Here is a 27,691-nt window from a genome sequence, read left to right on the forward strand (position 1 = left end):
TTGTGGCATGAGAAGCTTGCAACTGCAGTTTTGGTGTTTAGATTTTCACTTGAAATGAAAAAGGACTTGAAGACTTTCAAACCCTCTCTGGACTGTATGAAAAAAAACCTTTTCCATTCAGCTAAAAACAAGGCTGTGTTTGCAGTTTTGACCGTACAGCCTTAAGATATTCATCCATACAATACAAATAGCCAAATACTGTATGTCTCCATGAAAGCAGAGTAACAGAAAGTGTAATGCAGAATGATGATGTGAGCTCACAAGGCAACCCGCAGAAAGAGTCAGACTGTTAGTCCAGAACCAGCACACACCATTCAAACTCACTACACAAGGGACCAGAATAGAACCACAGACTCTCTGGGCTGCTGAGGATCAGGAATGACGAGTTATGGATGTGTGTTAAGCAGTTCAGTTCCAGAGGCAGGGCCCGGGGCACAGGCATGGCTGTCTGACATCTGCAGGCCTTATCACCAGGTCTTTGACCACCTCCACAGTCCCGAACACGGGGTACAGTTCCTCCGTGAACTTCTCGTTGTAGGTGAACAGATGGGAGCGCTTCTCCACGTCGTAGAAAGACAGCTGGCCCTGCTCATAGTCCAGGTACACTCCTACTTTCCTGGGCACCAGGCTCTGTGACAGCAGGGTGGCGGGCACCGTAAGGGCTTTGAGATCTGTGCCCCTCTCCAGGCGGAGGGTCAGGTAGCCCGTATCTGTGTTAAGCGAGCGGAAGCCGTGCCTCCCCGCGGATGCCTTGACCACGCCCAGCCGCCAGTCCCGCTCACCCACCTCCACCTCCCAGTAGTGGCGTCCGGAGACGTGGCCCTCCCGGCCTACGGCGCACCGCCAGCCGTCGAAGCGTCGCTGGCACCGTGGGACTTCCCGGCGCTCCAGGCCGCACCGCATGCGCTTTTCATCATCGGAGATGAGCAGGTCTGGGTTGGAAGAGTCTGAGTCCAGAGTGACTTCCTCTGTGGAGTTACAGAGCAGGAAAGGAAAAATGACAAAGCTGATAACAGATTATAATGAGGAACAGCGTTTGGTTGCAAAATTTCATACCTGCGGCGTCACAAATCCAGTTCCACACTGTAAAGAGAACGAAGAGGAACTCTTTAAAGCTGATATAATCATTTGTTTTATATTATCAACACATCAAATGAGTGTGTGTTATGACTATGGCGCCACAGAGAAGTTTAACTTACATGAATTCATTATTTTCTGAAATACAAGTTTTCTGAAAATGTTATGTTTAAATATGCGACTGATGCATTATCGCTTGCTCAATTTGGGTGAATTTAGGAGAAAACAACAGACGCAGTGTAGTCAAATGTACACCTAAATGTATTTTGGATGTTTTCTTTCCACGAGTCTCAAAGAAGACATGTTAAGGAAACAAACTAGCCCCAAAGTCTCCCCTTAAACTGTAATAATAATAATAATAAATTAAAATCCCAGGCGCTCAAAGACGCTTAATAGCTACAACTGATGCCAGAGGTTTTAACCAACCAACCAGCACTAGCGTGGAAAAAAAGTCATCATTTTGTTTATCATTATCAAGGTAAAAGACAGCATTTTGCGTGATGTACAGTAGATGCAAACTAGTAAACTAATCATTAGCTGCTAACATGGTGATTTCATTTCAGAGACATTCTTTTCTACAGCAGTGAGGGCTTCTACTCACCACCGTGGGGGATGTAGCGGGCGGCGTCTGAAAGCAGAAAAGGGGATTACTGCGATTACAAAGAGACAATCAAGAGTTTCCCTTGCTCAGGCTCCTTTCCCAGTTTGCTTTCACACACTCACACACACACACACACACAGACACACACACAGACACACAGAGACACACACACACACACAATCTTTTAATCACATATTGATCCCGATTAGGTCTAATGAAAGTGACTCATCAACTTTCACTCCTGCTAAAGAGGTTGATTAAGTGCTGCTGCTGCTGCTGCTGCATGCACACATAACTGTTGTAATCAATACCAATTCACACCTTACGGACGGCCTTTCAGCATGGTGAAGTAGGGCCGGCCGATAATCCAATAGGATCACTTATCCTCTTTCAAAGGCACCGTGTCGTGTTGAAATCATACATTGAGATCCTGAGGTTTTTCCTTTTTATCTTTAACACTTTCCTAAGTTACCAAGAGACTTTTAATACACTCACCAATCTTTTGGCTCCTCTGCTTTCTCACCAGCCATTGCTTGGTCACGTCCTCCTAAACACACACACACACACACACACACACACACACACACACACACACACACACACACACACACACACACACACACACACACACACACACACACACACACACACACACACACACACACACACACACACACACACACACACACACACACACACACAAAAGCAGACAATGGAAACATAAAGAAGACGCAGGTGAGTTTTACAATAAAATAACAAAACAATTAGCCTTACTGGTTGTCGTGCAGCACATATACATAATGATTGACACTGTTTACACTATTGGAACAAGATGAATATTCAACACAATCTAATCAGGGGAATATCGCGACAGACATCCAGACCTTGACGGGGCTGTCAGCGTTCATCACGGCCAACATGACGAGCTCCACGGCTGGGAGCAGGTTGGGCAGACGGCCCCTCTTCCACTGGAACTCCAGGTCGTCCAGCATCATGAGCACGGGCTCGCCCGGCCAGACGGTGGGCTGGGGGGGGAAATGAGTTAGAAACAATGAGCACGATCAGTGTCACTCATTCGGGTGTTTATTCTAACTGGCGATCATAGATGCGGCACGCTGTTTGAGTATGATGAGATGATCGTCAAGGGCAGGGTTTAGCTTAATCATCTTTATCAGGGGCAAGGAGGGATCTGGGTCAGACTTTAATCACAGAGCAGCCACAGAGGTGCCGCAAGAAAAAAAGCTAGCACACATCATCCTCAATGTCCACCGGCCCACTAGTCACCTGAGGTCTGCTTTTAATCTCCCGTGTCCAGTCCATGATTACTCTTTTGTGGGACCCCATGTCACACTCGCCCCCTGCCTCCAGCATGCAGAGGAGGTGTCCCTTCCAGTCTTTCTTTGGTTTCTCATACTGGTAGTCAGACAGGACGATCCTCGGCTGAGCAACAAACACAAACATTAAGGTAGTTAGTCGATTTACGCGAACATAATGGACAACTAAGTCGTTTTTGTGCAAAAATGGCACAAAAAGGATGTCGTTTCAGCCTCTCAAATATGATGATTTCCTGCTTTTCTCTGTTTTACATCATATTAAAGTGAATGTATTTGAGTTTTGGACTGCAGCGCTACATTACAGCAACAACAAAGTAGTTGACCAAGTTATTGGTGACATAAACAGCCCCAACTGTAGAGCGTGCTTACGTGTAGGACTGGGCAATATGGCCAAAGTCTTCTATCCAAATACAGGTCATTTTGTACCCCAATAATGACTTACTGTATATCACAATATTGCATGTTTCTGATAATTCAAATAAATAGATAGTCTATGTGAAATAACTGCATGGTAAAGCCCATTTGTGTATGTACTCCTGTGTGAATGAAATACCTGACATACCTAAAAAGAAACTGCCTGTTTTCTCATTTTATTATGAGCCTTAGTGCAAAAAAGGGCTGTAACTAGTGCTTATTTCCATATCAATGGTTCTAGATTAAGTGTTTGGTCTACAAAATGTCAGAAAATAGTCAGTTTCTATATCGCTGGACGAAATATATATTCCTTCTTCTACAGAAGGACTTTATCTCAATACACTGTATGACTCACGTATTTGAAAACATGGGTTATGTAATCCAGTTGATGGTGATCACATTGAACTGCGTGGTAGTAAAGTTTGATTATAAAACCAAAACTGCAGTGGTCAGGTGATATTCCACTGAAATGAAATGATGATTTGAATTCTCCCCCAGCCCTCCGTACCTGTACTCTCTTCTCCAACACACCAGCCCATTCCACAATGAAATCCCGACACACACTGGCCGGCCAGATGTCCTCACTGGTCCAGATGTGGCTGAGGATGTTTGACCTCTAAGATGAAGATACACAGAAACATATAAATGAGATATACGCATGTTTGTCTGTGACAGGGGGAAAAAAGGACAGAGGAGAAGAGCTTACCTGGCAAATTTTGTTGAGCTCTCGGGCCAATTCCATTATAAACAACTGACTCTCCACGAGTGGCTCCTTCTTCTCAAGTTTCACTCGCTTACGAGACTCCTGGAGCAAAAAAAAAAAAACATGAGTTAAAAAGGAAACAACATCACTTGAAGTACTGTTTTGGAACACGCTGTATAAGTTTAGCTCAAATATTGTGCTACCAGAGGAGAGCAGAGTCGTGTAAGCGTACCTTGAGTCGGATCTTGAGCTTTTTGGCCGGCTCAATGAGGAACTGCAGGCAGTCCTTCATCATGCTGGTAGTCGGAGAGTGAGGCAGATGCCCTGTGGAACAATAATAAAAAGCTTTAGTGCGCTGGCACACACTCTGTCAGGAGCTGGAGCTGAAGTGCAGCTGACTGGGCACACGGCACCCACGCAAAATCGATGAGAGAGCAGAAATCAGTAATTTATGAGAGGTGGCAAAAGGTATGTATGCGTGTAGAGAGAGAGAGAGAAAGCACTGCAGAACTTTCATCACAGCTCTGCTCTGAAGGTCCACAGAGAGCTCATTATTAGGCACTCTGAGCTATCATTAAGGGAGGAGGGGGAGGAGGAGGAGGGAAAAGAAGACCCATTGGTAGAAGAATGAAAAGAGACAGCCCACTCACTCAACACACACACAAGACCACAAAGTGAGAGGTAGAGAGACGTACAATGTAGAAACAGGCAAAAAAAAATATTGCACGATAACAGGATTTCCTGGCGTGTTTGGGTCAATGCATCTTGATCACGGCCTTGAAAATTGGAAATGCATTCCCAAGGAGATGTGAGAGAGCAGCGCAGAGCACTTTTAAAACAGTGCGGAGGGTGCTGGGTGAGCGTTGGAACAGTTTGCTGTTGATTCAGCATATCCACCCCTCTGAGCGGCAGTCTGATGCGCTGAAGGGATTTGCTGTTCCTTCTGTGATGTAAGGGTGGCAGCTGAGCCAAAGGATGCTGTTATTGACTTTCCAAGGACTGAGGAGAAGATACGGCACCGAGAGCTTGAGGACTTTGGCAAAGAAATTCCCACTGAAGGATAAACAGTCCGGACTGAAAGTCGACCTTTCAGTGAGCAATATTAGACTGGTGTTGTGTAGGGGTGTGTACATCGATAAACTCGACCCAATATCATGGATGTAAGGTGAAAATAGATATATTTATATGCTTTTATTTTGAAATCCATGCTGTTATGCTATGATATAATGTTTTTGGGCCCATGCCGTTTTTTTTCCCATCAGCCTTAGCCGATGACCGATACGGACTGCCGATTATATTTTTATTTCACTTTTAGTTTTATTTATTTTAGATTCTTTTCTGGCAGTTTTTCAAGCCTTTTATTATATATGACAGACAGGAAATGGGATGAGAGAGAGAGGGGGAGACATGCAGCAAAGTGCCACCGGCCCGAGTCGAACCCACGGCCACTGCCTCGAGGACCTTCAGCCTCTTTACATGGTGTGACTGCTCTAACCACACAGCCATCGGCCGCCCTGACTGCCAATTTTTTGAGCTGATATTTTCAGCCGATACTACTTTTGCTCCCTCAATTTACATCATAGAAATTACACAATGATAACAAATGTTACAAGTCATAATTTAGTTATTATTGTACAACACGCATAAAAACACAAATATGTATCCATCCATCACTAGTCAAATCGTATTTTAGTTGCCTTTTAGGTCGAGTCAGAAGTTCAGAAGATAATGGAAGTTATCTCAAGACACTTCTCATTTGTCTAGACCACTCTAGGATTGACAGAGACCCAACATTTGTGAGTTGATATAAATGTAACCGACATCAGGAGGATCTGGTTTATGTAAACACGCAAGCACAGAACCCATATAAATGACATCCAGCTATACAAATGATCATGAGCAATGCTTGACATTAAAGTTCATAGAGTGCGTGAGAAAATGATCCGTTAAATGGGCATATATCACATCAGCTCACATCCACCGCAGGCCCCTGAATCTAATCCAATCGTGGCAGACGCTGTGATATCAGCAAATACTGTATCAGTGTCGGAAAATAGAATATAATCTCCTGTTTTGGTCAAAATGTGAAGAGAGATGATACAGAAATGCTTCCTGTGTCTATTTCCCCCTATAATAATAATGATGATGATGATGATGATGATGATGATCACTAAGTACAATGACTTGCATTGCTTTATGTTGTGTTGTTGCTGAATTAGCATCATTTCCTTGTCTTTATTTATGTTTTATCGTTGTATATGTGTTTCTATCCAGTGCTTTTAATGTTTTATGTGAAGCACTTTGAATTACCTTAGTTTTGAATTGTGCTATAAAAATAAAATCGCTTTGCCCGGTGCCTGTGGTGAACCTTTTTACATAGCCCTAACTGAATAACCCACAAAACGCTAAAAAACAACATATTACCATGAGCACAAAGGCCTTGGCACGTGCTGGAAAAGAAGAAACATGCGGACTGTGTGTGTGTGTGTGTGTGTGTGTGTGTGTGTGTGTGTGTGTGTGTGTGTCACTGAGCATCTTAACTAATCAAGTAGATACACTTAATGCTGGATTTACTCCTATTTGAAAAACATTCTAAAGCCTGTCCTGCACGGGCCTACACGGTAAATCCACGGAGACACTATGATGTGACTTTGTTGACACGTCTACGTTTCCACTCGTGGTCAGAAAGGCTGCAGGGTTTATTTATGGCTGTGAAGGCAGCGCGTGCAGAGGAGCTGGGAGATTAAAGGGAAATCCAGGATTACCTGCGGTGCTATTAACGTGCAAACCCAGGTAGTGACTTTCTATATTAGGACAGACTGAACAACCTCTGCCTGCAAGTCAGCATCCCTACAAACACACTATCCACACACAGCAGCGACATGTGAGGCCATTTCATATCCACTGGAAGAACGTAGAAATAATCTACTTTGTGGATTATCATGTATTGTCCGCCGTCGTCAACGCGTAGGGTGGTCTTTTCAAATGTGTGCACTTCTCATAAAGATGAACAAAATGAACCGCCCTCGTGCGCGTGAGGCTGTTTTCCCAAAAAATGGGAAACCATCACCAACAGGCACACACATGATTTTAGGATTACGCCCTAAGCGGCGGCTCAGACTCTACTTCGACCGCTTTTCTCTTTCTGGGAAAAAAAGGAGAGATGAAAGTCTGACCTGGTTACGGGATAATTTGTTTTCTTTCCGCAGATAACTTCGCGCAGCTCCTCAGTGGTGTAGTCGCTCGCAGTCGGACTCGTTTGGTGCTCCGGGCCGCTTCACAGGTGCACTGCTCCATCCACACTGAACTCAACTGAACTGCGGCACGGCAGGCGGAGCGCGCGCTCTTATCCGCCGCCGCCTCCACGGAGCTGCAGCGCGAGAGGAGAGCCGCGAGGGGTCGCCCGGGCAACGCTCATGTCCGTCACCAGGAAGTCTCACATTCTTCCATGCTTGTATATTTATTTTAGTTTGTGTGACTAAAGTAAACACAGACCTAAACGGGAGTTTTCATAATGCACTGGTCAGTTCTGAAGGTTTGGGCAATTTTGATTCCTTAAAGGTTCAATATGTAGAATCTTAAAAAAATAAATATTACACCCATGGGGCGTTTTGAGGGGTACAGAATGAACGTATTGCTTTTCCATAAAATATATAGATATAAATAAATATATAAATCTATATATTCAGTCTGAATTAATATTTAAAATAAAAATTACAGGTTGGACAATGACTTTCTGTCACGTTCTGTTTATATTGTAGCAGCCAATAGCGTTGTTGGTTGCCAGGGTTGTCTGTTGTTGGGTGCAGCTACTCTAGGCTGGCACTGGGTTAAATGGAGTTTGCCAGTCCTGCAGCTGCTTATTTGTCCCAGTTAGCTGAGTGACCGGAGACGGGCAACAACCAGAGTCAATATAGGCCAAGCATTCACTCCATGGACTGAGATAAAGGAGTTCAACGGTATTAAAACGCACGCCCAAATGGCTACGTTTCTCCTTGACCGGTAAGCTAACTTTCATGTTTACTTAGCTGTAACGGCTAACTGTAAGAGGGTAACGGCTAACGCTAACTGTTAGTCAAACTCCTCTGTAATCCTTGTTTTTATGGTGTGATTTGCTGGAGGGGATGGGTTCAAACAGGCTCAAACAGACCCTGGTTTCCTGTAGGCTACTGGACCAACCTGGCAACCTGAGTGGGGGAATTATTTTTTGTTGTTACGACTACGATCTTGAGACACTAGATGGCGGTGTTCTGCACATTCTCCGTATTCAACCTCTAACGCCTCTTCTTTTAGCCTAGTGGACAGAAAACAACCAAAATAGGCTGCACATTTAGATTTGTATTGATTTATTTATTTTACTAGGCCTACACTTATGGAATGCGTTTTATTTAATATTAAATAATACATAAATATGCTTATGAAATACATCCTGAAATGAATAAATGTAAATATAAATATATAAATGAGTCAATTAGTTAAATAAATAAATAGGTTTCTCTTGAATTACATAAGTAAACATTTATTTATTTCGGGATGTATTTCTTAAGCATATTTATTTATGTATGTATTTATATGTGGGTCTGTAGCATTCTCCTAAATTCACCAAAAGTTTGCATTAGATTATGTATCATTTGCATATTTAAAAATATCCTTTCACAAACTTCTAATTTTTTAAAAAGTATCTTAATGTAGGCTGAATAATCACGGGGGAAGTTTCATGGTGAAATCTATTAGGTCAACATTTGTATCCTATTCACCTGTAGTGAAAATGTATAGGTTATTTTTTTCTTATCTATATTCTGAAGGTTTTTACACAGGGGGTCGTTCATATATCCTTCATGGTCAGACTTTTATTCATTTTAAAAACATGGTGACAATGCTTTAAGGCTGTTGACAGTATTTTCTGATTTATGGTGTGATAAAAAGATATGCAAAATGCCTCTGTGTAGAAACATTTTACTATAATATACAAACAAAATGAAATATCAATAAGTCATAACTATAAAAAAAAATAGAGTAAATGTTAAATGGATTAAGTAAAGCTCAGTTTTCTGTTAGTAGTAGTCTACTCTAACCCTTAAACCCTAAACCTGAACTATACAACAACCCTTGTGTTATGTCATACATGAAATACGCCCCTGTAAAAACACTGTAGGCTATGTGTTAATATATATATATATATATATATATATATATATATATATATATATATATATATATATATATGCCAATAAAGGCGAGACTGTAGAAATAAGGCTACAGTCTGCTTATTTACACGGTCTTTGAAGGCAGCGCCGCCGTTTTTAGGTGTGGAAGCAGAACAGCAGGTGTCACTTCAGCCAACAAACACTTCCTATTTCACTCCATGTTATTATGTCGAGGCACCGGGCAGGTGTTTGATAACGTAATCGTTAAGACAGACTAAATGCCACTGTTGGACCCAGCTGCCCGCCCTCTGTCTGCGGCAGGTAGCTGCTGTGTGCAACGGGAAGGTGTCTCGGTACACGGAAGTGTGACCGTAGCGCGTGTCGCTGTGCGTAAATGACAGGCTCGTGCTCGTGTGTGTTTGTTGTCTCTGATCCCAGCTGGTCCTCTCTAACATGGCACCGAAAGACCCTCTGCTCGGCACACTCAAAGGTAAGGGTCCATTATGAATGCACAACGCAAACGTGCTGTGCTGGATTCATTTCGGTTTCAGAGGCAGATGATTGTGTGTGCGTGTTATTGCTCCTCCAAACTGGATCATTTTGTTTCTGTTGTAGACGGAGCCATATATATATATTTCCAGGCCGTTCATCTTCTGCACGACCTCTTCTGAAATGTGCCTGGTGTTGATGTGTGAAATGGCGATGATCACACAGGTTGCATGGGAAACAAATCTATGTTCAGATCCATTGTCAATCGCGTGTTTCCCCTCTCAGTGTGTGTCCTGAACCTGCAGACAAATGGAGAGACGGTATGCGACACCAACCCTCACCTCGCCTCCTGCTGTGAGCTCCTAGAGCTGGTCCTCAGGAAGGGGCTCCAACGTGAGTATCCCCCATAATATGCTCTTCCTCTGAAAAATACACATTGGATCCAGCGTGAGGTTATTTCCCTACATTTTGGCTGAGAACAAATGACTATATCGCAATAAGCTACCTAACATTGTTGGCGGTATGTGATGGATTTAAAATATCTTAATAATAAATCATCTGAAGCGCTATATGAGAAATACATTTGTGCAGTCAGGACCAGGGGCGCACCAGAGGGGTGGCCTCTGGGGCTCCAGCAACAAATGTTTTCTAAGAAGTCTTGGATCTTTTAGGTTTTTAATAGCTTTAACTGTGTCATATCCCCTCAGTCTCTCTGAGTACTATTATAAGGGAAATAGAGTAAATCTGCTCTGCTCTAATATTGCCATTGGGGTTTGTTCTATGATGCTAATATGCTATTCCCTGAAGAAATCTAAAAGCCTATAATGTCATGTTCTGGTATAAGAGTGATGAAGACAGTTGAATAACAATTAGATATAAATTCGGGTGTAGGCTCTACAGGGTATGGTAGGATTTGAGCTGTGCTAAATCTCCCACGGGAAGGATGCTCCCAGGCCCCTGAAGTTTGGGCTAAGCCCCCGAATATACAACACCTGACTGTGCCCCTGGTATGGACTGACTGTGTGTTTGCTCTCCCTCCAGAGCCAGTTCTCAGTCTGGTCCACAGAGACTACTGGCAGTGTTTTGAACAACTAACCCACCAAGATGACTGTGGCAGGTAACACCACCGTGCTTAGATTAGTAACACATTTCCACTGTAACACATTTCCACTGTAACCGAAGATAAAACTATAGCACTGTTTCAATGTTAATACCTGTTGTCTCTGCTAATGTGCATGTGTGTGTAGGCTGTCTGCCCTGTCCTTGGTGGTGGACCAGGCCAAAGTTTGCAGGAAGCTGCTCTCAGCTCAGGGCAGAGGCCGCTACCTGCTTAGACTGGCCCTCAGCCGCAAGGCTCTGCCACAGTTCATCACACACCTGCTGCACACACCCAGAGTCCTGGAGGTCAGAGACATGGAGCAGATACATTTTCTGTGAAACAGTGTATTTAGAGATGTGGTGCCTTTTTTTTCTGGGGCTGTCTGTACCTCTGCCTGCCATGTTAGATGCTCTGGACAGTCCACCAAATATGCCCATTGCTGAGTCTCACCAATAGAGTAAAATTGATCCGCTTCATACGGTTTCTCTCTTCTCCAGTGGTACAGCCCGGCAGTGTCGATCCTCAGGAACGAGGAATTTGTGGGTGAGGCTTTTTACTCTATCTGATTGTTTCCGCCAATTGTTGAACAAGGTCGAGGAAATTCTTGTCACCACTGGCATTCAGTGTCCAGCATCAACAACGCTGTTCTTTTTCTTTTTTTTCAGAGCCCTTCATGTCGCTGCTGCTGGTCCTCTCTCACATGGAGTTTAAACTGGACATGGAGGTAGGGCTGCACGATATGGCCCTCTCCTATCCAAATATAGTTAATTTCATATCACGATAACAAGATATATCACGATTATGATATGTATCACGATTGCGATTATTCGCTGGATGAAATAAGGACATTGTACGGATATTTTTTAAACTTGTGTGAATCAAATACTTGAGATAGGAGATGTACCGAGTATTTTCTCAATTTACTTAGGAACGTAAAAAATAAGGCTATTTTCATTATCGATCTCTTTGCTGATTATTTTCTAGATTAATCAAAACAATATTTTCAATGTAATATGATGTAGTGCAAAATAAACATAACGTGCAAGGATCGGAATGTAAAGTTTCGTCCATATTTATGCAAATATTGCCATGACGCAGTTTGGCTCTTGTTTTTTTGACATACTGATAGAAACAATGTAGAATTACATATATATATATATTCCATATATTGAAAGACTATAACTATCATATTGAGTTTTTGGCCAGCCCTACATGGAGGTCAGTTCCTAATAAGTCATTCATTCATAAATAAGTCATAGAGTGTGGTCTATACCTACTCTGTAAAGTGTCCTGAGATAACTTTTGTTGTGATTTGGCACTATAAATAAAATTGAATTGAATTGAATTCCATTTAAAACTGCAAATGTACTGTGTAAACATTTCCAAATGTTTCCAAACCAGACAGAATTTTCCTTATAAATATAACATGACTAGCATTTGGTGAAAGCTATTCTTTCAATTCACTTTGAGATCAAATTAGTCCACACTAATAACTACTGGTCTCTTCACGCAGAATTGCAGTTTTCTGGATGAGAGCTGGCTCCTACCGGTAAGAAACAATATGATTATCGAACTCACAGCTTCACATCATTATTATTATTATGAATATTATTATTATTATTATGGGTTTAGAGTCCATGGGAACTATAGAGATAAAGAGATTTGGACTGTTGTTTCCAGGTGTGTGAGACATATGAAGTAGTGCCCTGTAGGGAGGTAGGGATGGTGTTGAGGTTTGTATCTTCCACTCTACTCTTTCCATCACGTATATCTACTCATAAATACAGTATAGCTGTCCAAGCTTCTGCATCATCCCCCTCCGTCTCTGGGTCTCTCAGGTATCTCAGCGGGCGTGTCTTTGTCCTCGACCTGATGCCTGGCAGTCAGGCTCACGTCGACAACTTTATCCGCCCTGGTGACATCATTGACGAGATCAACGGGACCTCGCTGAGGAATTCCAAGAACGGGCAGGTAACATATAATTATATATCAGTGTCATTCATACACACTATGTCTCTTTCTCCGTGTCACCGCGGTGTAGCTGTTAGAAATAAATGGCCTTGTGTTTGTCCTGGTGGGGTTTTGAGAAACATGTAGGGGATCACGTTTGATTATTTTATAGATTTAACCTTCAGATTATTTTCTCGTTTAATGGATTAATTCAATTTATTAGTTAACTGAGTTTCACATTGATAAGTGTTTTGCCAACCTGAGCACGGTGCACCTGTCATGTTATGTAAAAAGAACGTTACCGTAGACCTTTTCACATATATACTGTACATACAAAAATTAATGTGTAGAGGCCACAGCTTTGAATGACTTCAGCACATCTGCACCCACAGGACATCACTAGTTTCTCACACTGCTCTGGTTTGATCTGGGTCCATTCTGACTCAGTCTCTTCCACAGTTCAGTAACTCTAGTGGGTTTCTTAGACTTTACTTTACGTCACCAAGGATTTTCCACAGATTCTCTATGGTGTTTAGAACTGATCTACATTATCATTATACATTATACAACTAATAACATTAACGAAAAAGAGGAAGCACCCACAGAGCCTGCCACACAGTGCCGCAGCAATGGACAGTTATGAGAAATATGTGTTTTTTTAAATCAAAGCATGTGAACCTGTTGTAGTTGACACAAAAAACACAAATATGACCCTGAAAACTAGCATAGGAGGCCATCTTTAAAGAACCCCTCCTTCAACACCACCCATCAGGTAATCTGTACTAGACAGAATACAGTGTAGTGCTGAAGTAAACCATTAACACTGAAAGAAGTAAATCACTTGTTTTGATATTTTTTACCAGTGTGAAAAATATAAAATTTCACAATATTGAAGAGCCCAAACCAACAGTCACACAGCTCTGTTAGGGCCATGGCGGTGTGTGAGGTTTCACTGTGAGTCTTACTGCTTGAACCAAGGAGACATTGACCAGTCACACCCTTGAAAAACCCTAGAAGTGTTTGCATAACATTAAAAAACTGCCACTAGCAAAAGAGTGTTTTCTCTGCTACTGGACACGCCTCAGAAGTCTGCGCACATACAGATGTTGTTACAGAACAGTTTCTCTGTTTTCCCAGGCGGGTGTGGTTCTGTCTCGGCTGAAGGGCTGTCCTCTGACCATCGGTGTCCTGCGGTGGAGGGCTCAGGATGGGACAGAGTATCGCCCCCTTATCAAGCTCCTGCATGCTCTGAGGATGGAGAACCCCACCATGCAGCTTGGCCCCGCTCCCTCCCAGCAGTCAGCCACCACGGACCGGAGAACCTCTCCGTCACAGTGTCTCAAAGAGGGAAGGTCAGTTGGTTGTTCTTAAGCATGATTTAAGGAACATTTTGCCAAGTGTACACTTGACATAAGACACTGAACCACCTCTCCTCAACAGGATTGTATACATCGTGCAGTTCTTGGGAAAAGCAAACATTGGAATGGTAAATGTCACTATTGCTTTACAATATGATTCGTGTTCAATCCTTGTATACCTGTGCTGGTCTTTCCTGTAACTGGTGTAATATCTGGTCTTATCTTTTCTTAGTTTGGGGGCAAGGAGGTGTTGCAGAATGCCATTACACAAGTGTTGCAGAAAAACCTGCCTAACAAGGTAATGGGACTACTCCTCTGCCTCAGGGCACATTTGCCTTTGTTATCATGGGCTTCAAAACACTGTCACACTACGTCAGCATACACTCGATCAGTGTCATTTGTCCCACAGGAAGTGCTCTTAGATATGAAGGAAACACATTTGACATGCACAGACAGAATCAATACACAGGTGAGTAGACACGTGATGTCTGTCAGTGAATAACCGTTCACATCCCTCTCTGCAATTGAATTCTCTCTCAAACATGTCTGTGTGTTTCACCAGGAGCTGTTTGAGCATCACTATCCAGAGATTTCATGTGTGGGGAGATTTGGTCAACCGGACTTCACAATATTCGCATTCTGTGTGGCGTGAGTATTACATACCAAGCCACTGTGCGACATACTGTATATTTCATTGATTTTTGCAGTAGAAGAAAACTTTTCTTTGCAATAGTTAATACACCAAAAATTGTCTCAATTGCCTATATGACGTAAGTGCCGAAAAAGATCATGGGACTATTTTGCGCCGGAATTACACTCTCGGATCACACTCCTCCACAGAGACATGCCCTGCCTTTCCAATACCACATTACTTAATATGCCAGAAAATATTGTCCCAAATACATGGTAAGCCAAATGCAGTGTGCCAAAACATACCAGGATGTCCTACTACATCTGGTCAGATTTTTCAGTATCAGGGTTCCCACCCTTCAAGAAATAATTTTCCAAGACCTGTTCTTAAAAATACAGGACAACACAAGGAGTTGAAATTGACTAGTAGGCCTATGGAACTTTCAGAGATGTAAACAAACATTCCAAAACAGTCTGTTTATTTCATGTTGCAGTTTATGTGAATGACATCAGCTGACAGGAAGTTACCAGGGACCAGGGCTGTTGCCTAGCTACGAAATTTCTTTAAATATGTCAAAAAACAATTGTATTAGGCTATATATTATAGTGAAGGAAGATCTTTAAATGTTCACCTTTGTGCAGTTTTTGGTGGCCCATTTCATTTTTGGCCCAACATTGGCATGTTTCTCTTTTCATGCCAGCTTGAACAGGAACAGATTAATGTAGAAATGTATTTAAAAGAAAACATTTACCACTATTATACCGTATAGTAATGATGCTTCTGAAATAACTTAGAAATGTGATGTCAATTGTTTTTGGAAACATGACTCATGTGACCATCTACTATGTTTCCACTGGGCTTCTGGGAAATACACTTGCAGCTCCAGAAAACACACTGTAATTCTAACAGATCGCTCCAAATCTGTTCAGCAAATTAATTGATACAGGAATCAACATGAAGGGAGCAGCTTATCCCAACAAGTCACACTACAACCTAGGTTTATACAGGCAGACAGAGCAGGGGGGGCTCAAAGACTTAAGTTCGATGAATGGAAAACTAGTACAAATGCGCACATACAGCGCACTGAGGGTGTGTGGAAACCCTGACTATGCAAGCCAGTATCAGTCTATTCTGCCCCACACTCCTGAGCAGCATTTAAGCGAGACGGTCAACGGTGTAACATTAAGAAGCAAGTGTATCGACACTTGAGATCAAAGTATTGATTTTTTCTGAAACAGTTGTATATTGTTCAGAATTTTCCAGATTCATGGAGAAAGAAAGGGACTCTACACTTCCTAATATTTTTTTTATCCTATAGCTGTAAGAATACTTTGTTTAAAGCTCTGCCTGACAAAATGGTTACTGTTCATCTAATTTTGGTTCTCCCCTCACAAAATAAAAAGGTTTGTTAGTGTCTGTTATTTAAAAAAGAAAACATTCTAGTATAGCAGTGGAACAGTTACCGCAGATATTCTATCAAATTCAGAATTAAAAGATTTCAGAATAAAATAAAGTATTAGTACTTTGCGTTCTAATTTTGAGCTCCAGTTTTTTATTGCATGCCACCGTATATCTGTAAGGGCAGCTGCAGTACATAAAAGCGATTTGGCACTCTGAAATGATGTGACGATGCAAGACCCAAGCCAGGGATTTTTCCTTCTCCACTGGTATGGTCTGTATGTCATTTAAGCATGCTATTGGTTGTGTTCACAGAGAGTCCCCAGAAACCCCTCAGTCCACAGGCTTCTGCTGTGTGGCCCTCAGAGCCAGCACCCCCAAGGACTGTGAAGACATAGTCTGCCGTATTGGTGAGGCATAGCAGCCATGCACTCTTCAAAAGCTGTTTCTAATTTACATTTTAGCGCAATTAAAGCTCATGCTGTGTTCTTCTTACAGCTACTGGTTTCAAGCACACCGAGTGGTTCGTATGACAACTCTCCAATGGTGCGTCTACAGTTTCATGTGTGGCTGTAAATACATGTTAATAAAGATTGTGTATTATAACTCCATGTCTGACTGAATACAACTACAGAAGACAAGGCATTTCTACTCATAAAAGACCTTTAATAGAAAGACATGTGACAACATTTTCATAAATAGTATTAAATGTAGCTGCCAAGATTGTGTGTTGTAAAACATTTAAAAAGCAGTCCAGAAAAACACAGAAGGGGTCTGCCATGCTCCCAGTTAGAGTGTAGACCTGCAGTGGGACCAGTTAAGCAAGACATGCTGGCATTTTGTGATAAGTGGTAGATGGTTCAAGACCCTGGGCCCCATGGAGGATTTGAAGAATTCATCCTTGTTTCAAAGGAAACTATCGTCAGGGGGAGCCTTACATCCACAAAGAATTTGAAGAGTTATGATGGCTAGAACATGTAGTAATGACCCATGATGGAAAAGGTACATAAGCCTACTGCACACACATTTCCAACTATCCTAAGTTTACTCAGGCTGGTGGAATGATATAGATGTCCATTCTAAAATACAAAATTTAAAGAAACTTGTAAAAAATACCCAAGAACTTAAAAAAAGTCCACAAAATGGTTAAGTACGATAAATAGGATCATTTGCCTTGACAGTGTTGCCCCTAGCTGCTTAGGCCCTCTCGCCTCTTATCCTACGGGCCAGCTGGATGTCTTTGGGCATGATGGTGACACGTTTGGCGTGGATGGCGCACAGGTTGGTGTCCTCAAACAGACCCACCAGATAAGCCTCACTGGCTTCCTGTAAGAGAAAACAAAAACAGACAATTAGGTTTATATCAAACTACTGTTCATTTTGCCCCATTGGTACCAAGACCATTAGGACCAATTCCACATGGTCATTTACCTGAAGAGCTCCAATGGCAGCACTCTGGAAGCGCAGATCAGTCTTGAAATCCTGCGCAATTTCTCTCACCAGACGCTGGAAGGGCAGCTTGCGGATGAGCAGTTCCGTAGACTTCTGGTAACGACGGATCTCCCTCAGAGCCACAGTTCCGGGTCTAAACAACCAAACAGGGGGTTAGCACAATAATTTATTTTTGTGTACCTAAAAAGTTGTCCAGGAGATGTATTGAATTCACTATTGTGAGGATTTAAACTGCTCTTTGCATGACAGTGGCTGATAACTGAACAAAATATTTTAGTGCCAAGTACTTCCCACTAAATAAGTCAATATTTACACAAAAAATCAAAAAGTGCATGCCGCAACTTAGAGAATCAAATACTTCACCTGTAACGATGGGGCTTCTTCACGCCCCCCGTGGACGGTGCGCTCTTCCTGGCTGCCTTGGTAGCGAGCTGCTTCCTTGGCGCCTTTCCTCCAGTAGATTTACGGGCAGTCTGCTTGGTACGGGCCATCTCGTACTGACTAAACGGTTACAAAAACGGATATATAAAAATCAGACTAGTTGTGAATGAATGTCTTTGCTTTACGTAGCAACACCAATCCGATCTTGCCGAGATACGATGCTAACCCAGACTAGCATAAAAGCTAACGTAACTCCCCTCCCCCTAAGGTTGCAACCACTGGGAGGTGTCGGGTTTGCGACGGTACGCTCTATTAGACCACAAACAAGGCCTACAATAAAGCACAATAAACAGACTCCGCGTTGATTGCAGATCAAAGTTATAAATGTCATTAGACAATTGGTGCCATGACCATTTACAATATAATATATTGAGGCCCAAAGCGACCAGTAGCCTCAAACACTCGGTCCCTGTATGAGCCACAGCAGTGAGCCAGCCCCTGCTTTTACACTTCGCCATTTTAACTGTTTCTCATTTCACCCTCAAGCGACATTGCCTTGATTGAGGCAACATTAGCTCAAACGGTTAGCTTAGCTTAACGTCAATGACCACATTTGTGAGAAGCAGCCAATATAAGTGATGGCTATAGTCTAGTGAGCCTAACATGTTTACTAACGTTGGGTCTAGGTTCACACTACAGAGCCAGTGGTTACGTTTAACTAGAAACGTCAACTGTAAGAGATTCCATTGTTCTATTTTTAGCTAACGTTAGCATGCCGCCAAGTTAGCCTGTTTTCCAAACAACATCTATAAACACAATCCGCAGATAAATACATATCGCATGACGTTAACCAACAACGAATTCACGTACATTATCTACATGATTCTGCCAGTGATATTTACCTTTAGGGCGCCGGTTGTTATGGGGATAGAGTTGACAGTTCTGTAACGGTGTCCGCAGGAAACGAGTTGTGTCGGGAGGAGGGGTAAGGCTGAGTTTAAATACTGTATCGTGACGTCATTCTCGACACGCTTATTGGTCCATATTCCGAACTTTCCGAACCAATGAGTGAACGTTTCAGAAAAGGAAAAAGTACAATTTGATTTAACAGATATTTTACAAAATAATTAAAACAAGTTACGTCAAATTGAATTTAATTTTCTCAGGGTAACTAATACGTTTTGGAATGAATAGGTTCAGATTATTATGATTCGAATTGTATTTGTATGTATTAATTTTGTTTTGTTTATATACGTTATAAGGTATTTGAAACCAGTTGGTGGCGGTAATGCACCAAAAAGTTGTTTTCCAACCGCCAAAAAACTACAAAAGAAGAAGAAGCTCCTTATTTTCTTTTGAGTTTTCTACAAGCTATGTGTACGTAGCTCTCTGGGATTATTGCAGTATAGTTACGGCGATTTATCTAATCTCTTAAATGTTTCATGATCTGCACACTCGTCAGTTAAGGTATTATTAAACTCCATGTCCCATAGTTCCCTGGTGTCCCCTTTGCTACTACTTCCTCCTGACTTGCGCATGCTCACATCGTTGTAGAATGCGGATTTCGAAGCTAATAAGAATAGCTAGCCAGTAAGCTAAAAACAAGGTTCTTGTTGTTAGGCTTCAAACGGGTGAAATGTCTAAAACACACTCACAGCCCCCGTCATCTTCGGCAGCGACCACTACCGGGGGGCCTTCCTCGTCCTCTTCGTCTTCGCCCGCAGGGGGCTCGACATCTCCTGCAACCGTGTTGAACGTGCAGCCCGAGAAACCTCAACATTACACGTACGTAGCTAGTTAGCTGGATTAGCTCACTAAGTGTACACAACCTCACGTGTAGTTGCATATACCAAACTACAGCTCATTTGTCTTTAAATAAAGTCAAATACAAGTTTACATTCTATTAAACGAATGAACTAAGCGATACTGTGCTTATTAACTGGAGCAGGTCTCGATAAAGAGGCCTAACGTTACTCCCTGACAGTAACGTTAGCTATTTCATACAAGCCTTGTGATTTCGCATGACTAAACGTATGTATTTGTGAATCACTGCTGCATGCACTTAATGCACGTGTATTTACATTATCACTGCAACAGATAGTAAGATCATAACACATTTTGGGATCCCTATAAATAAAATAATCACTGTTAGAAATGGTAAATATATTAAATATACTGTAAATAAGTATGAATACACTCTTGCTTGTTTAAGAAACTGTTAAAGGCAGTAACACTTGGTAGAAATGCATTTGAATATTTCTTTGCTTTTCACTCTTCCAGATATCTGAAGGAGTTCAGAACTGAGCAGTGCCCCCTGTTCGTACAGCATAAATGTACCCAACATAGGCCTTTTTCCTGTTTCCACTGGCACTTCCTGAACCAGCGGCGGCGCAGACCAATCCGCCGACGGGATGGCACCTTCAACTACAGCCCAGATGTTTACTGTACCAAATATGATGAGGGAACGGGCACCTGCCCTGATGGAGATGAGTGAGTGCAACTAAGATTTCAGTGTACAAGGCTGCATCACATCATGTTTGCATTGGTTATCATGAGCCCCTCAATAGAGCATAGTGTTATAATACAATATTAATTACAATAGTGTTGTTGTTTTTGCACTGAATTGCACATGCCCTGCAACATATCTGGGAAGATGATAATGGTGACTAAAGGTCTGTGTGAAGTACATGCTGTTTTCACTCTTTGTAGGGCGTAGTTGTGTATAAAAGTAAATTACAGTGTATTTCTTGGCCTTTAATCAGAAAACCCATAGACCGCTAGGATTTTCTAAATGTCCAGTACCCTGGTTAAACTGTGATCAAAAGCATTGTCCTCGCCTAACATGTTTGCTTTTACATTTAAATCCTGATTTGCTAATGTGAATTGCCATATTGTGTGGACCGCTGCATGACAAAGGACCTTTGGGTTAAAGACAGTGAAGTAGTGTTTCAGGTTACACCCTATCCGCAACTATAGGTCAAGTTGGACACCTTGGAGGAATAGTGCCAGATGCATAATCTTCACAGTGAGCATTAGCACATAAACATAGCCAATCTCCCACTCTGTAGGACTCTTTGAGACTGAAACGTGCAGAGCAATTATGGTCTGTATGACACCCTCTTAGTGACAATCACAGACAAGGGGAATGTAAATGTAAAAGATGGAGGTGAAGATGGGATGTCTTTGATACATGCTAATGAACCACTCACCGGAGTGCTCAGTAAACATTTCAAATGATTTCAGAAAAAAAAAAACCCTGTTACACAGAGGCTGGACGTCCTACAGATTTTGATAAAGGAACTGTTTATCTGCCAAAGATTCAGTTATTTTTGTGTAGCAAGAAGCAGACTATTTTGTGAATGTTGCATATGGCCTGTAGTGGCAGTGTTTTGTGTATACTGCACACTATTTGACTCACAATACCGGTATGTTTGTACCCATAGACCCACACACAGCCTGTTGCTCCTTTATTAAACCCCACCATCTGCTTGAAAGGTAAGACTGAATGGGTGGACAGAGTTGTTCCGCCGGCAGAGATAGTCGCAGAGCCATTACAGCACCAAAGCGGCGTCTCTGTGAAAGGGACAACCGGCAGGATGAAACTACATGCAGTAGTGATGCACAAGTCGACCCGCGGGAGGGTCAAAAGGGGAAAAAGCAGTGCTCAGAGCAGCCTAAGCCGTACACATGCAGTATTTTTTGCACTCTCAATTCCACCATTGTTCTTTATGTATGTACATTTACCGACCGACCGTTGAGCCTTGCACTTACAGGTGGTAAAAGACGCACTATGTATACCAACCCTAAGTTATTTATAACTTACAAAAACATTTTGTGCAATAGTCTGGCACCTACGCGTCCCCTAACTTTGTCTGTCTCTCAAACACACTTGTTCTTGGGTGTCACAGCGCTCAGCCTGTCTCTGTCCTTCTCTCTACTTATAAGGTTGGCGACTCATGGGTCGGGCTGGGTTTGAATGGTTGATTAACGGTGTGTTTTTTCTGTGTTCCAGATGCCCATTTCTACATCGGACAGCAGGTGACACAGAACGCAGATACCACCTCCGCTACTATAAGACAGGATCATGTATTCATGAAACAGATGCAAAAGGCCACTGCAGCAAAAACGGCTCGCACTGTGCCTTTGCACACGGATCACATGACCTGCGCAGCCCTGTTTATGATATCAGGTGCAAATACGACTTCAATTCAATTCACCAATTGACCTTTGACTTCACATCAGTTTCTGTATGTGCATTTGTGTATTTGTGCTGTGGTTGTTTACAGAGTCTCTTTACACTGAATTTCACAGAGAAGTACAGGTGATGGAGACTCAGGGAGGCTCGGGGCCCTCAGAGGGAGGTGGAGGAGATGGACAGTCCGGACAGGCAGCAAGTACAGCCCTCATAGAGAAGATCCTGAGTGAGGAACCACGTTGGCAAGGTAAGTCTGTGGTACAGCCCTTTAATGCTCAGACCCAAAATAAGCGTTGTGTTAAATTAATACAAGGTGTTGCATTTGTGGGGACATGTTGTTTACGGTTAGCCTGAGAACCAGATGATGGTACATCTGCCCCCCTCACATTCACACAGATTTACTAGATCCGTATATCTCACATAAGGGGGGTTTCAGATGACGGACAACCTCTTCGAAATCAAAAAAATAAACGGAGGTTACTACGGTGGCCCTGAGATTCAAATCACAACAGCAAATAGAAAAACTCAACAGGAAATCATAAAACACGATGGCAAGTAGGAAAACATTTCAACAAATCATAAAAAACAAAGACATAAACTTCTAATGGAAAAGATAGGCCTATCGATCAGAGGATGGACCCTCTTGATTGGAGAGATGGATTGTCAGTAAGAATGGGTGAAAAAACACGGAAAAGTGCCTATTTTGAAAACATGAGTACTTTTGAAGATACTTCTGCTATTATTAAGAATTATTTAATGCAGCGCATGCGTACGATGTGATAGTTATATGTTGTCAACCAATTACAACATCCCGTTTTAGTAGCTTATCAGATGCTGACAACACTGCTCAGTGGCCTATAATGCTGCTATATATTTAATTGCAAAGTAAACAGAAATATTTCTCTTCATGTTATAAATTATTTTACCAGGTATTTGAAAATTCAGCCAGGTTGAGCCCACTTTCTTTGCTAGAAACCCCTGCATTGTCACATGGTCTCACTTTAAATGCAGTGTCTGTTTACAGGATCTCCAGTCATTATACTGTCAAATATGCTGATCTGAGGACTCTTAATCTTCACCATCTGCTCGCCTCATCATCTCCTACGTGCTTTGACTCCTTAGATAACAACTACGTGCTGTCCCACTACAAGACAGAACTCTGTAAGAAACCACCTCGTCTGTGCCGTCAAGGTTACGCCTGTCCATACTACCACAACAGCAAAGACAGGAGGCGCAGTCCGCACAAGCATAAATACAGGTGCTCCACCACCTCTTGTCAAAAACAAAATATTTGAAGATCACAATATTGTTTTTGGATGTGTTGCACAAAGTTTTGTCTCCACAGAGCGTTGCCGTGTCCAGCTGTGAAACAGAGCGAAGAATGGGGGGATCCAAGTAAATGTGAGGGAGCAGAGGGATGTCAGTATTGTCACACAAGAACAGAGCAGCAGTTCCACCCAGAGGTTTGTCGGTTTCAGCAAAGACTTTATAGAATCTAGACCAGAAATCCCAGGAGAATATCAACGTGTGTTGATTTGTTACTGTGTCGCAGATCTATAAATCTACAAAGTGTAATGACATGCAGCAGTGTGGCAGCTGTCCCAGAGGGCCCTTCTGTGCCTTTGCTCATGTTGAACGTAAGTCTCTACGAAACATTTCTTAGCACAACAACCTGATGATTCATTTTGCAATTTATTAATTTTTTTTTTTTAACCTCCTCCAGGACCCTTTGCTCCAGAGGAACCACCATTCCCCACACCAAACTCCCCTCCACCCCCCAGACCTCCAGACCCTCTTCCTGCCCAAGAAGCTTCTTCAAGTCCCAGCAGACACAACATGGGGCCTGTGCCGAGTTCTGGTTCCGTTTCAGACCTCTTCCCCCCGTCTTCAGGGTCATGTGTAGCTGAGCAGGGACTGCTGGGTAGTGTTTTATCTTTGTGCGAGGGCATGAGCGGAAGAGCAGAGCCTCTTTCTCCTTGGGCTGGAGAGGGAGGGTACGGCAGAGCACCTGGATTTGAGAGGGAGGATCAGGTGAGGAGGAATCGACAAAAAAAAGGTGGAACATGGGCATTATGGGATGATTTTAATTGCAACAAAAGGAAAATCATCTTTTGAATGACGTCCCAGTAACTTTAAAATTGCTTATCTTGTGTCTTTTAATTTCATCGTTCTTATATTGCTTGTTGTTTCAGGCGAAGCAAAGGAGTTTTGCTCTTGAGCAGCGCCACAGAGAATTTGCAACAGCGCAAAGCAAACAGGTAAACAATTACAACCGTTTTTCTTATACAGTCTAAAATGTGCATATTTTCAGCTGGTCCACATGTTTTTTGTGATTAATAATCTTGCTGCAAGGACGCAATAATAAACTAACATGTTTCTCCAAAAACCACATTCATATTCGTTCTCCTTCAGGACTTGTTAGTGTTTCTACCCGTGGGAAGCCCTTTGAGTCTGTCCTCCAGCATCCCTTCCAGTCTGGCCGCCACCCCACCCAGCCCCGCCCCTCTCGGACCCCCGGGATCCAGCATGTCTTCAGGCATGAACGCCAACGCCCTGCCTTTTTACCCCACCAGTGAGACCGTCGAGTCAGTCGTTGGTAAGTGAAGATGTACAAAATACTGAACATCCACATTTCAAACAGCTGTGACAATACAAATCTATAAAAGCTATAAATCTGACAAATGGTTCTGATGTTTGCATTATAGAGTCCGCCCTGGATGATCTTGACCTGAATGATTTTGGCGTGTCGGTGTTGGAGAGGAGCTTGGAGAGCAGCTCTGCTCTGCCCAGTGTGGGAGTTATGCTGGGTATTTCAAAGACTCATGAATAAAACCACAGAACTACATACAGTCCATTACGTATATGTATATGTACATAACTCATATTTGTCTCCCTTTGTAGGAGGTAGCCAGTTTCAGAGTTCTGCCCCAGTCAATATCCCAGGATCCTTTAGCAGCTCTGCTCCTTTTAGCTCCCCTTCACCATCTCCCCCAATAAGGCCGCACACTTCACCATTCTTTTCTTCTCACCTGTCACAACCTGGCCAATCAGAAAGCACCTTCTTGGGACCATCTCATAGCTCTTTAGGTCTGTGAAATTTGATTTCAAACATTAAGTGGTGTATTGCAGGATGATATGTTTTTGCTTATATTTATTCTTTTCTTTGTAGGTCTGAATGGTATGAGCACTAATATCTGGGAGCATTTTCCATCAGGCCAGGGTTCCCCTGGTACACCACCCACACTTCTGCCCTCTGGCCCCTGTGCAGAGACTTCCAGGCTCAAACAGGAGCTGGAGGAAGCTCATAGGGCACTGAAGCAGTGGGGTCACAGCTGGAGACACACAGCTCAGGTAGGTAGGTAGTGGGGCATGTGTGCACGTGTCTGTGAATAGGCTGTTAGTTAGTGCAGTGACTTGCTTGTTTATACATAATGCTATGACTGGGCAAAAATGGAGTTTTAAATGCAATTCTGTATTCCGCCTCTTGTAGTCGTGGGCTGCACTGAAAGCAGATGCAGAGGAGTCCCGAGCCCATGCAGCACGGTTAGCCATGGAAGCAGAGAGAGCCAGGCAAGCTGAAGAGGAGGCACAGAGACAGGCTTCACTTCTGCAGGAGGCACAGGAGAGCTTAAGGAATGGAGACAACCCCCATTTAGCACTGCATCAACTCCAGCTACTACACCGACTGCCCTTGGAGTCAGTCCTCAGTTTGCAAGCTCAGCTCTGTAGCTGCTTACACACTGTGGAGCAGGTATTATCACAGACTCATGACTAACACGTACTTAAACCCGGAGAAGGCAGTTTATTTTTGCCTATGTTGGGTATAAAATCTGCAATAATCTTTCCTCCTATTGTAATTCAAAGAAAACTAGACTTCTGCACCTCCTCTTGGCTCTGTTTACAGGCTTCAGGCAGTCTAGCCCGTAATGGGAGCCTTTGGTCAATCACAGGTTATTTCAGATGGAGTATATGTTCCTATTGGCTCAGGACAGAGGAGAGAGGAAGAGCTGCGGGAAGAAATCGCATTCTCCTCCTTCTGGCGTTTTTTTATTCCTCCTGCACCTTTGACTGCACATGTCCAAATTAGCACTGTAGCTTATCAGTTTTTGTGTCACTTTTAAAGAATGTTAGGTAGTTTATAATGTAATACACAGTTAATAAATCTCATATGATTGGACTAAACACATTTCTTTATTACAGGTTATAAAAAAATAGTGTTACTCTCTTGATAATTGTGTATTAAGGGGGGGGGGGGGGTGACAAATGCCTATTGCATGTTCCCAGAGCACAAAGTGTTGCCTCAAAGTTGTTTACGTTACACTTTAGATTGGATTTTTTGGGGAAAGGGTGAAAACTCTATCTTTTTCTTTTTTGTTTTCTGTTGTCACTTGTTTTCTATAGCTATATTTAGTAGTTTTTATTGACCTTGATTTGTAATTTTCCTCTGCTCACACTAGTGGTGAATAGTCTGAATGGTCACCTAAACCATCCAACATTCTTGTATTTTAGAGGTTTAAATCTTTTCCTCTGCATTTTTCGAAGGTGGTGTACAGGAAACAGAGACAGTGCTGTGTGACGTGTGGAGAGCAGGGCTCAGTGTCCCTGCCCTGTGGCCACGGACTACAGTGTGAGAGTTGCTCCACCTCTACAGAGTGCCCACTCTGCCCTGAACAGATCCTGGAGCAGCAGCTCTCTTGACCCCACAAAGCACTTGGACAACCACAGATTCCAAACCAGTCAGTCCTGATTCCACAGAAACCAGCCTCGGATCGCAACCGCCATTCAAAATTATGTCAAGGTCATCTTGTACTGTAGTAACAACACAAGCGCTGATCTGATTTTGTATTTTTAAGATGTTGTTTACTGATGAATGACCGACACAGGTCCCTTAGTGAAAGCTCTTAATGTGGAATTTAGGATTTATAATTGTTCTAGTGATTACCCATGGGACACCAGTACTTTTTACGAGTTGATGCTCTTGACCAGCAACACTGTTCTTTACCCCTGTTCTTGATTTGTGAAAATAACTTTAAGACCTGCTGTTATTTCTTCTCTAACCATAACTATTAAACATTTATATGAATAGTTATAAATCACATGTTTTTAAGCATAAGCTCACCCTAAAGAACATATTTCCAGAGTGTTATCCATCCATCTGGATAGCTTCAGTGTGATTTGTTGAGGTTTAAAGATGTTCGCTGTCACCTTGGTACAACAAAGGTCATTGGCTTTTGTTTTTTTGTACTCAAGGTCCAAAGAATTTCATATAAAATTGAAAAGTTGGGTCTTTTTTCCCTGAAATCAAGAAAGTTACTCAAAATAATCTGCGGTCCTCATCAACCACAATAATCATAATCCACATTTTCCTATCTAGCAGTTTTACTGGCAACTCTTTTCTACTAAAGTCCACTAACTGCGCTTGCCATATATTGTAGAATGAATTTACTCATGGATGAAATGCA

General features: G+C 42.5%; 4 protein-coding genes across 4 annotated transcripts; 2 read left to right on the top strand and 2 right to left on the bottom strand.

Moving 5' to 3' along the window:
• Positions 1 to 244: 244 nt before the first annotated feature.
• LOC310960738 (butyrophilin subfamily 1 member A1) lies at positions 245 to 4,445 on the bottom strand. The gene is made up of 9 exons (XM_083932520.1): positions 4,362 to 4,445; positions 4,133 to 4,231; positions 3,935 to 4,042; positions 2,963 to 3,118; positions 2,563 to 2,703; positions 2,174 to 2,225; positions 1,679 to 1,705; positions 1,057 to 1,083; positions 245 to 968 (listed from the first exon to the last, which is right to left on the bottom strand). The coding sequence occupies exons 1-9, from the start codon at positions 4,422 to 4,424 to the stop codon at positions 409 to 411; spliced, it is 1,233 nt and encodes a 410-aa protein (XP_083788646.1). The 5' UTR covers positions 4,425 to 4,445; the 3' UTR covers positions 245 to 408.
• Positions 4,446 to 9,629: 5,184 nt separating this feature from the next.
• On the top strand, positions 9,630 to 16,850 carry LOC310960525 (uncharacterized protein). The gene is made up of 16 exons (XM_083932239.1): positions 9,630 to 9,766; positions 10,051 to 10,158; positions 10,807 to 10,882; positions 11,013 to 11,169; positions 11,362 to 11,407; positions 11,530 to 11,588; positions 12,378 to 12,413; positions 12,545 to 12,597; positions 12,703 to 12,835; positions 13,952 to 14,166; positions 14,255 to 14,300; positions 14,405 to 14,470; positions 14,582 to 14,641; positions 14,735 to 14,820; positions 16,517 to 16,611; positions 16,700 to 16,850. Exons 1-16 carry the CDS (start codon positions 9,730 to 9,732, stop codon positions 16,732 to 16,734), a joined length of 1,308 nt encoding a protein of 435 aa, XP_083788365.1. The 5' UTR covers positions 9,630 to 9,729; the 3' UTR covers positions 16,735 to 16,850.
• A 1-nt stretch (position 16,851) lies between these two features.
• On the bottom strand, positions 16,852 to 18,995 carry LOC310960527 (histone H3.3A). Its single transcript, XM_083932241.1, has 4 exons — positions 18,937 to 18,995; positions 18,017 to 18,154; positions 17,633 to 17,786; positions 16,852 to 17,527 (listed from the first exon to the last, which is right to left on the bottom strand). The coding sequence occupies exons 2-4, from the start codon at positions 18,142 to 18,144 to the stop codon at positions 17,399 to 17,401; spliced, it is 411 nt and encodes a 136-aa protein (XP_083788367.1). The 5' UTR covers positions 18,145 to 18,154; positions 18,937 to 18,995; the 3' UTR covers positions 16,852 to 17,398.
• Positions 18,996 to 19,620: 625 nt separating this feature from the next.
• unk (unk zinc finger) lies at positions 19,621 to 26,931 on the top strand. Its single transcript, XM_083932850.1, has 15 exons — positions 19,621 to 19,819; positions 20,315 to 20,524; positions 22,047 to 22,223; positions 22,346 to 22,476; positions 23,352 to 23,487; positions 23,575 to 23,692; positions 23,782 to 23,866; positions 23,953 to 24,260; positions 24,422 to 24,487; positions 24,642 to 24,825; positions 24,935 to 25,036; positions 25,131 to 25,316; positions 25,399 to 25,580; positions 25,720 to 25,980; positions 26,772 to 26,931. The coding sequence occupies exons 1-15, from the start codon at positions 19,671 to 19,673 to the stop codon at positions 26,925 to 26,927; spliced, it is 2,451 nt and encodes an 816-aa protein (XP_083788976.1). The 5' UTR covers positions 19,621 to 19,670; the 3' UTR covers positions 26,928 to 26,931.
• The last annotated feature ends 760 nt before the right edge of the window (positions 26,932 to 27,691 follow it).

Source organism: Echiichthys vipera (genome assembly GCF_963691815.1).
Source record: "Echiichthys vipera genome assembly, chromosome: 18".
Classification (NCBI taxonomy): domain Eukaryota; kingdom Metazoa; phylum Chordata; class Actinopteri; order Perciformes; family Trachinidae; genus Echiichthys; species Echiichthys vipera.

Bases quoted from the DNA above. Each gene is read 5' to 3' on its own strand.
- LOC310960527 (XM_083932241.1), bottom strand. From the start codon at position 18,144: ATGGCCCGTACCAAGCAGACTGCCCGTAAATCTACTGGAGGAAAGGCG. The intron at 17,787-18,016 runs GTGAAGTATTTG...TTGGTTGTTTAG, and splicing joins AAGAAGCCCCATCGTTACAG to ACCCGGAACTGTGGCTCTGA. The intron at 17,528-17,632 runs GTAAATGACCAT...TTTCTCTTACAG, and splicing joins CTGCCATTGGAGCTCTTCAG to GAAGCCAGTGAGGCTTATCT.
- unk (XM_083932850.1), top strand. From the start codon at position 19,671: ATGTCTAAAACACACTCACAGCCCCCGTCATCTTCGGCAGCGACCACT. The intron at 20,525-22,046 runs GTGAGTGCAACT...TCTGTGTTCCAG, and splicing joins ACCTGCCCTGATGGAGATGA to ATGCCCATTTCTACATCGGA. The intron at 24,826-24,934 runs GTAAGTGAAGAT...TTTGCATTATAG, and splicing joins GACCGTCGAGTCAGTCGTTG to AGTCCGCCCTGGATGATCTT.
- LOC310960525 (XM_083932239.1), top strand. From the start codon at position 9,730: ATGGCACCGAAAGACCCTCTGCTCGGCACACTCAAAG. The intron at 11,589-12,377 runs GTAGGGCTGCAC...CTCTTCACGCAG, and splicing joins AGTTTAAACTGGACATGGAG to AATTGCAGTTTTCTGGATGA. The intron at 14,642-14,734 runs GTGAGTAGACAC...GTGTTTCACCAG, and splicing joins CAGACAGAATCAATACACAG to GAGCTGTTTGAGCATCACTA.
- LOC310960738 (XM_083932520.1), bottom strand. From the start codon at position 4,424: ATGATGAAGGACTGCCTGCAGTTCCTCATTGAGCCGGCCAAAAAGCTC. The intron at 1,084-1,678 runs GTGAGTAGAAGC...TTCTCTTTACAG, and splicing joins CCGCTACATCCCCCACGGTG to TGTGGAACTGGATTTGTGAC. The intron at 969-1,056 runs GTATGAAATTTT...GTAACTCCACAG, and splicing joins CTGGATTTGTGACGCCGCAG to AGGAAGTCACTCTGGACTCA.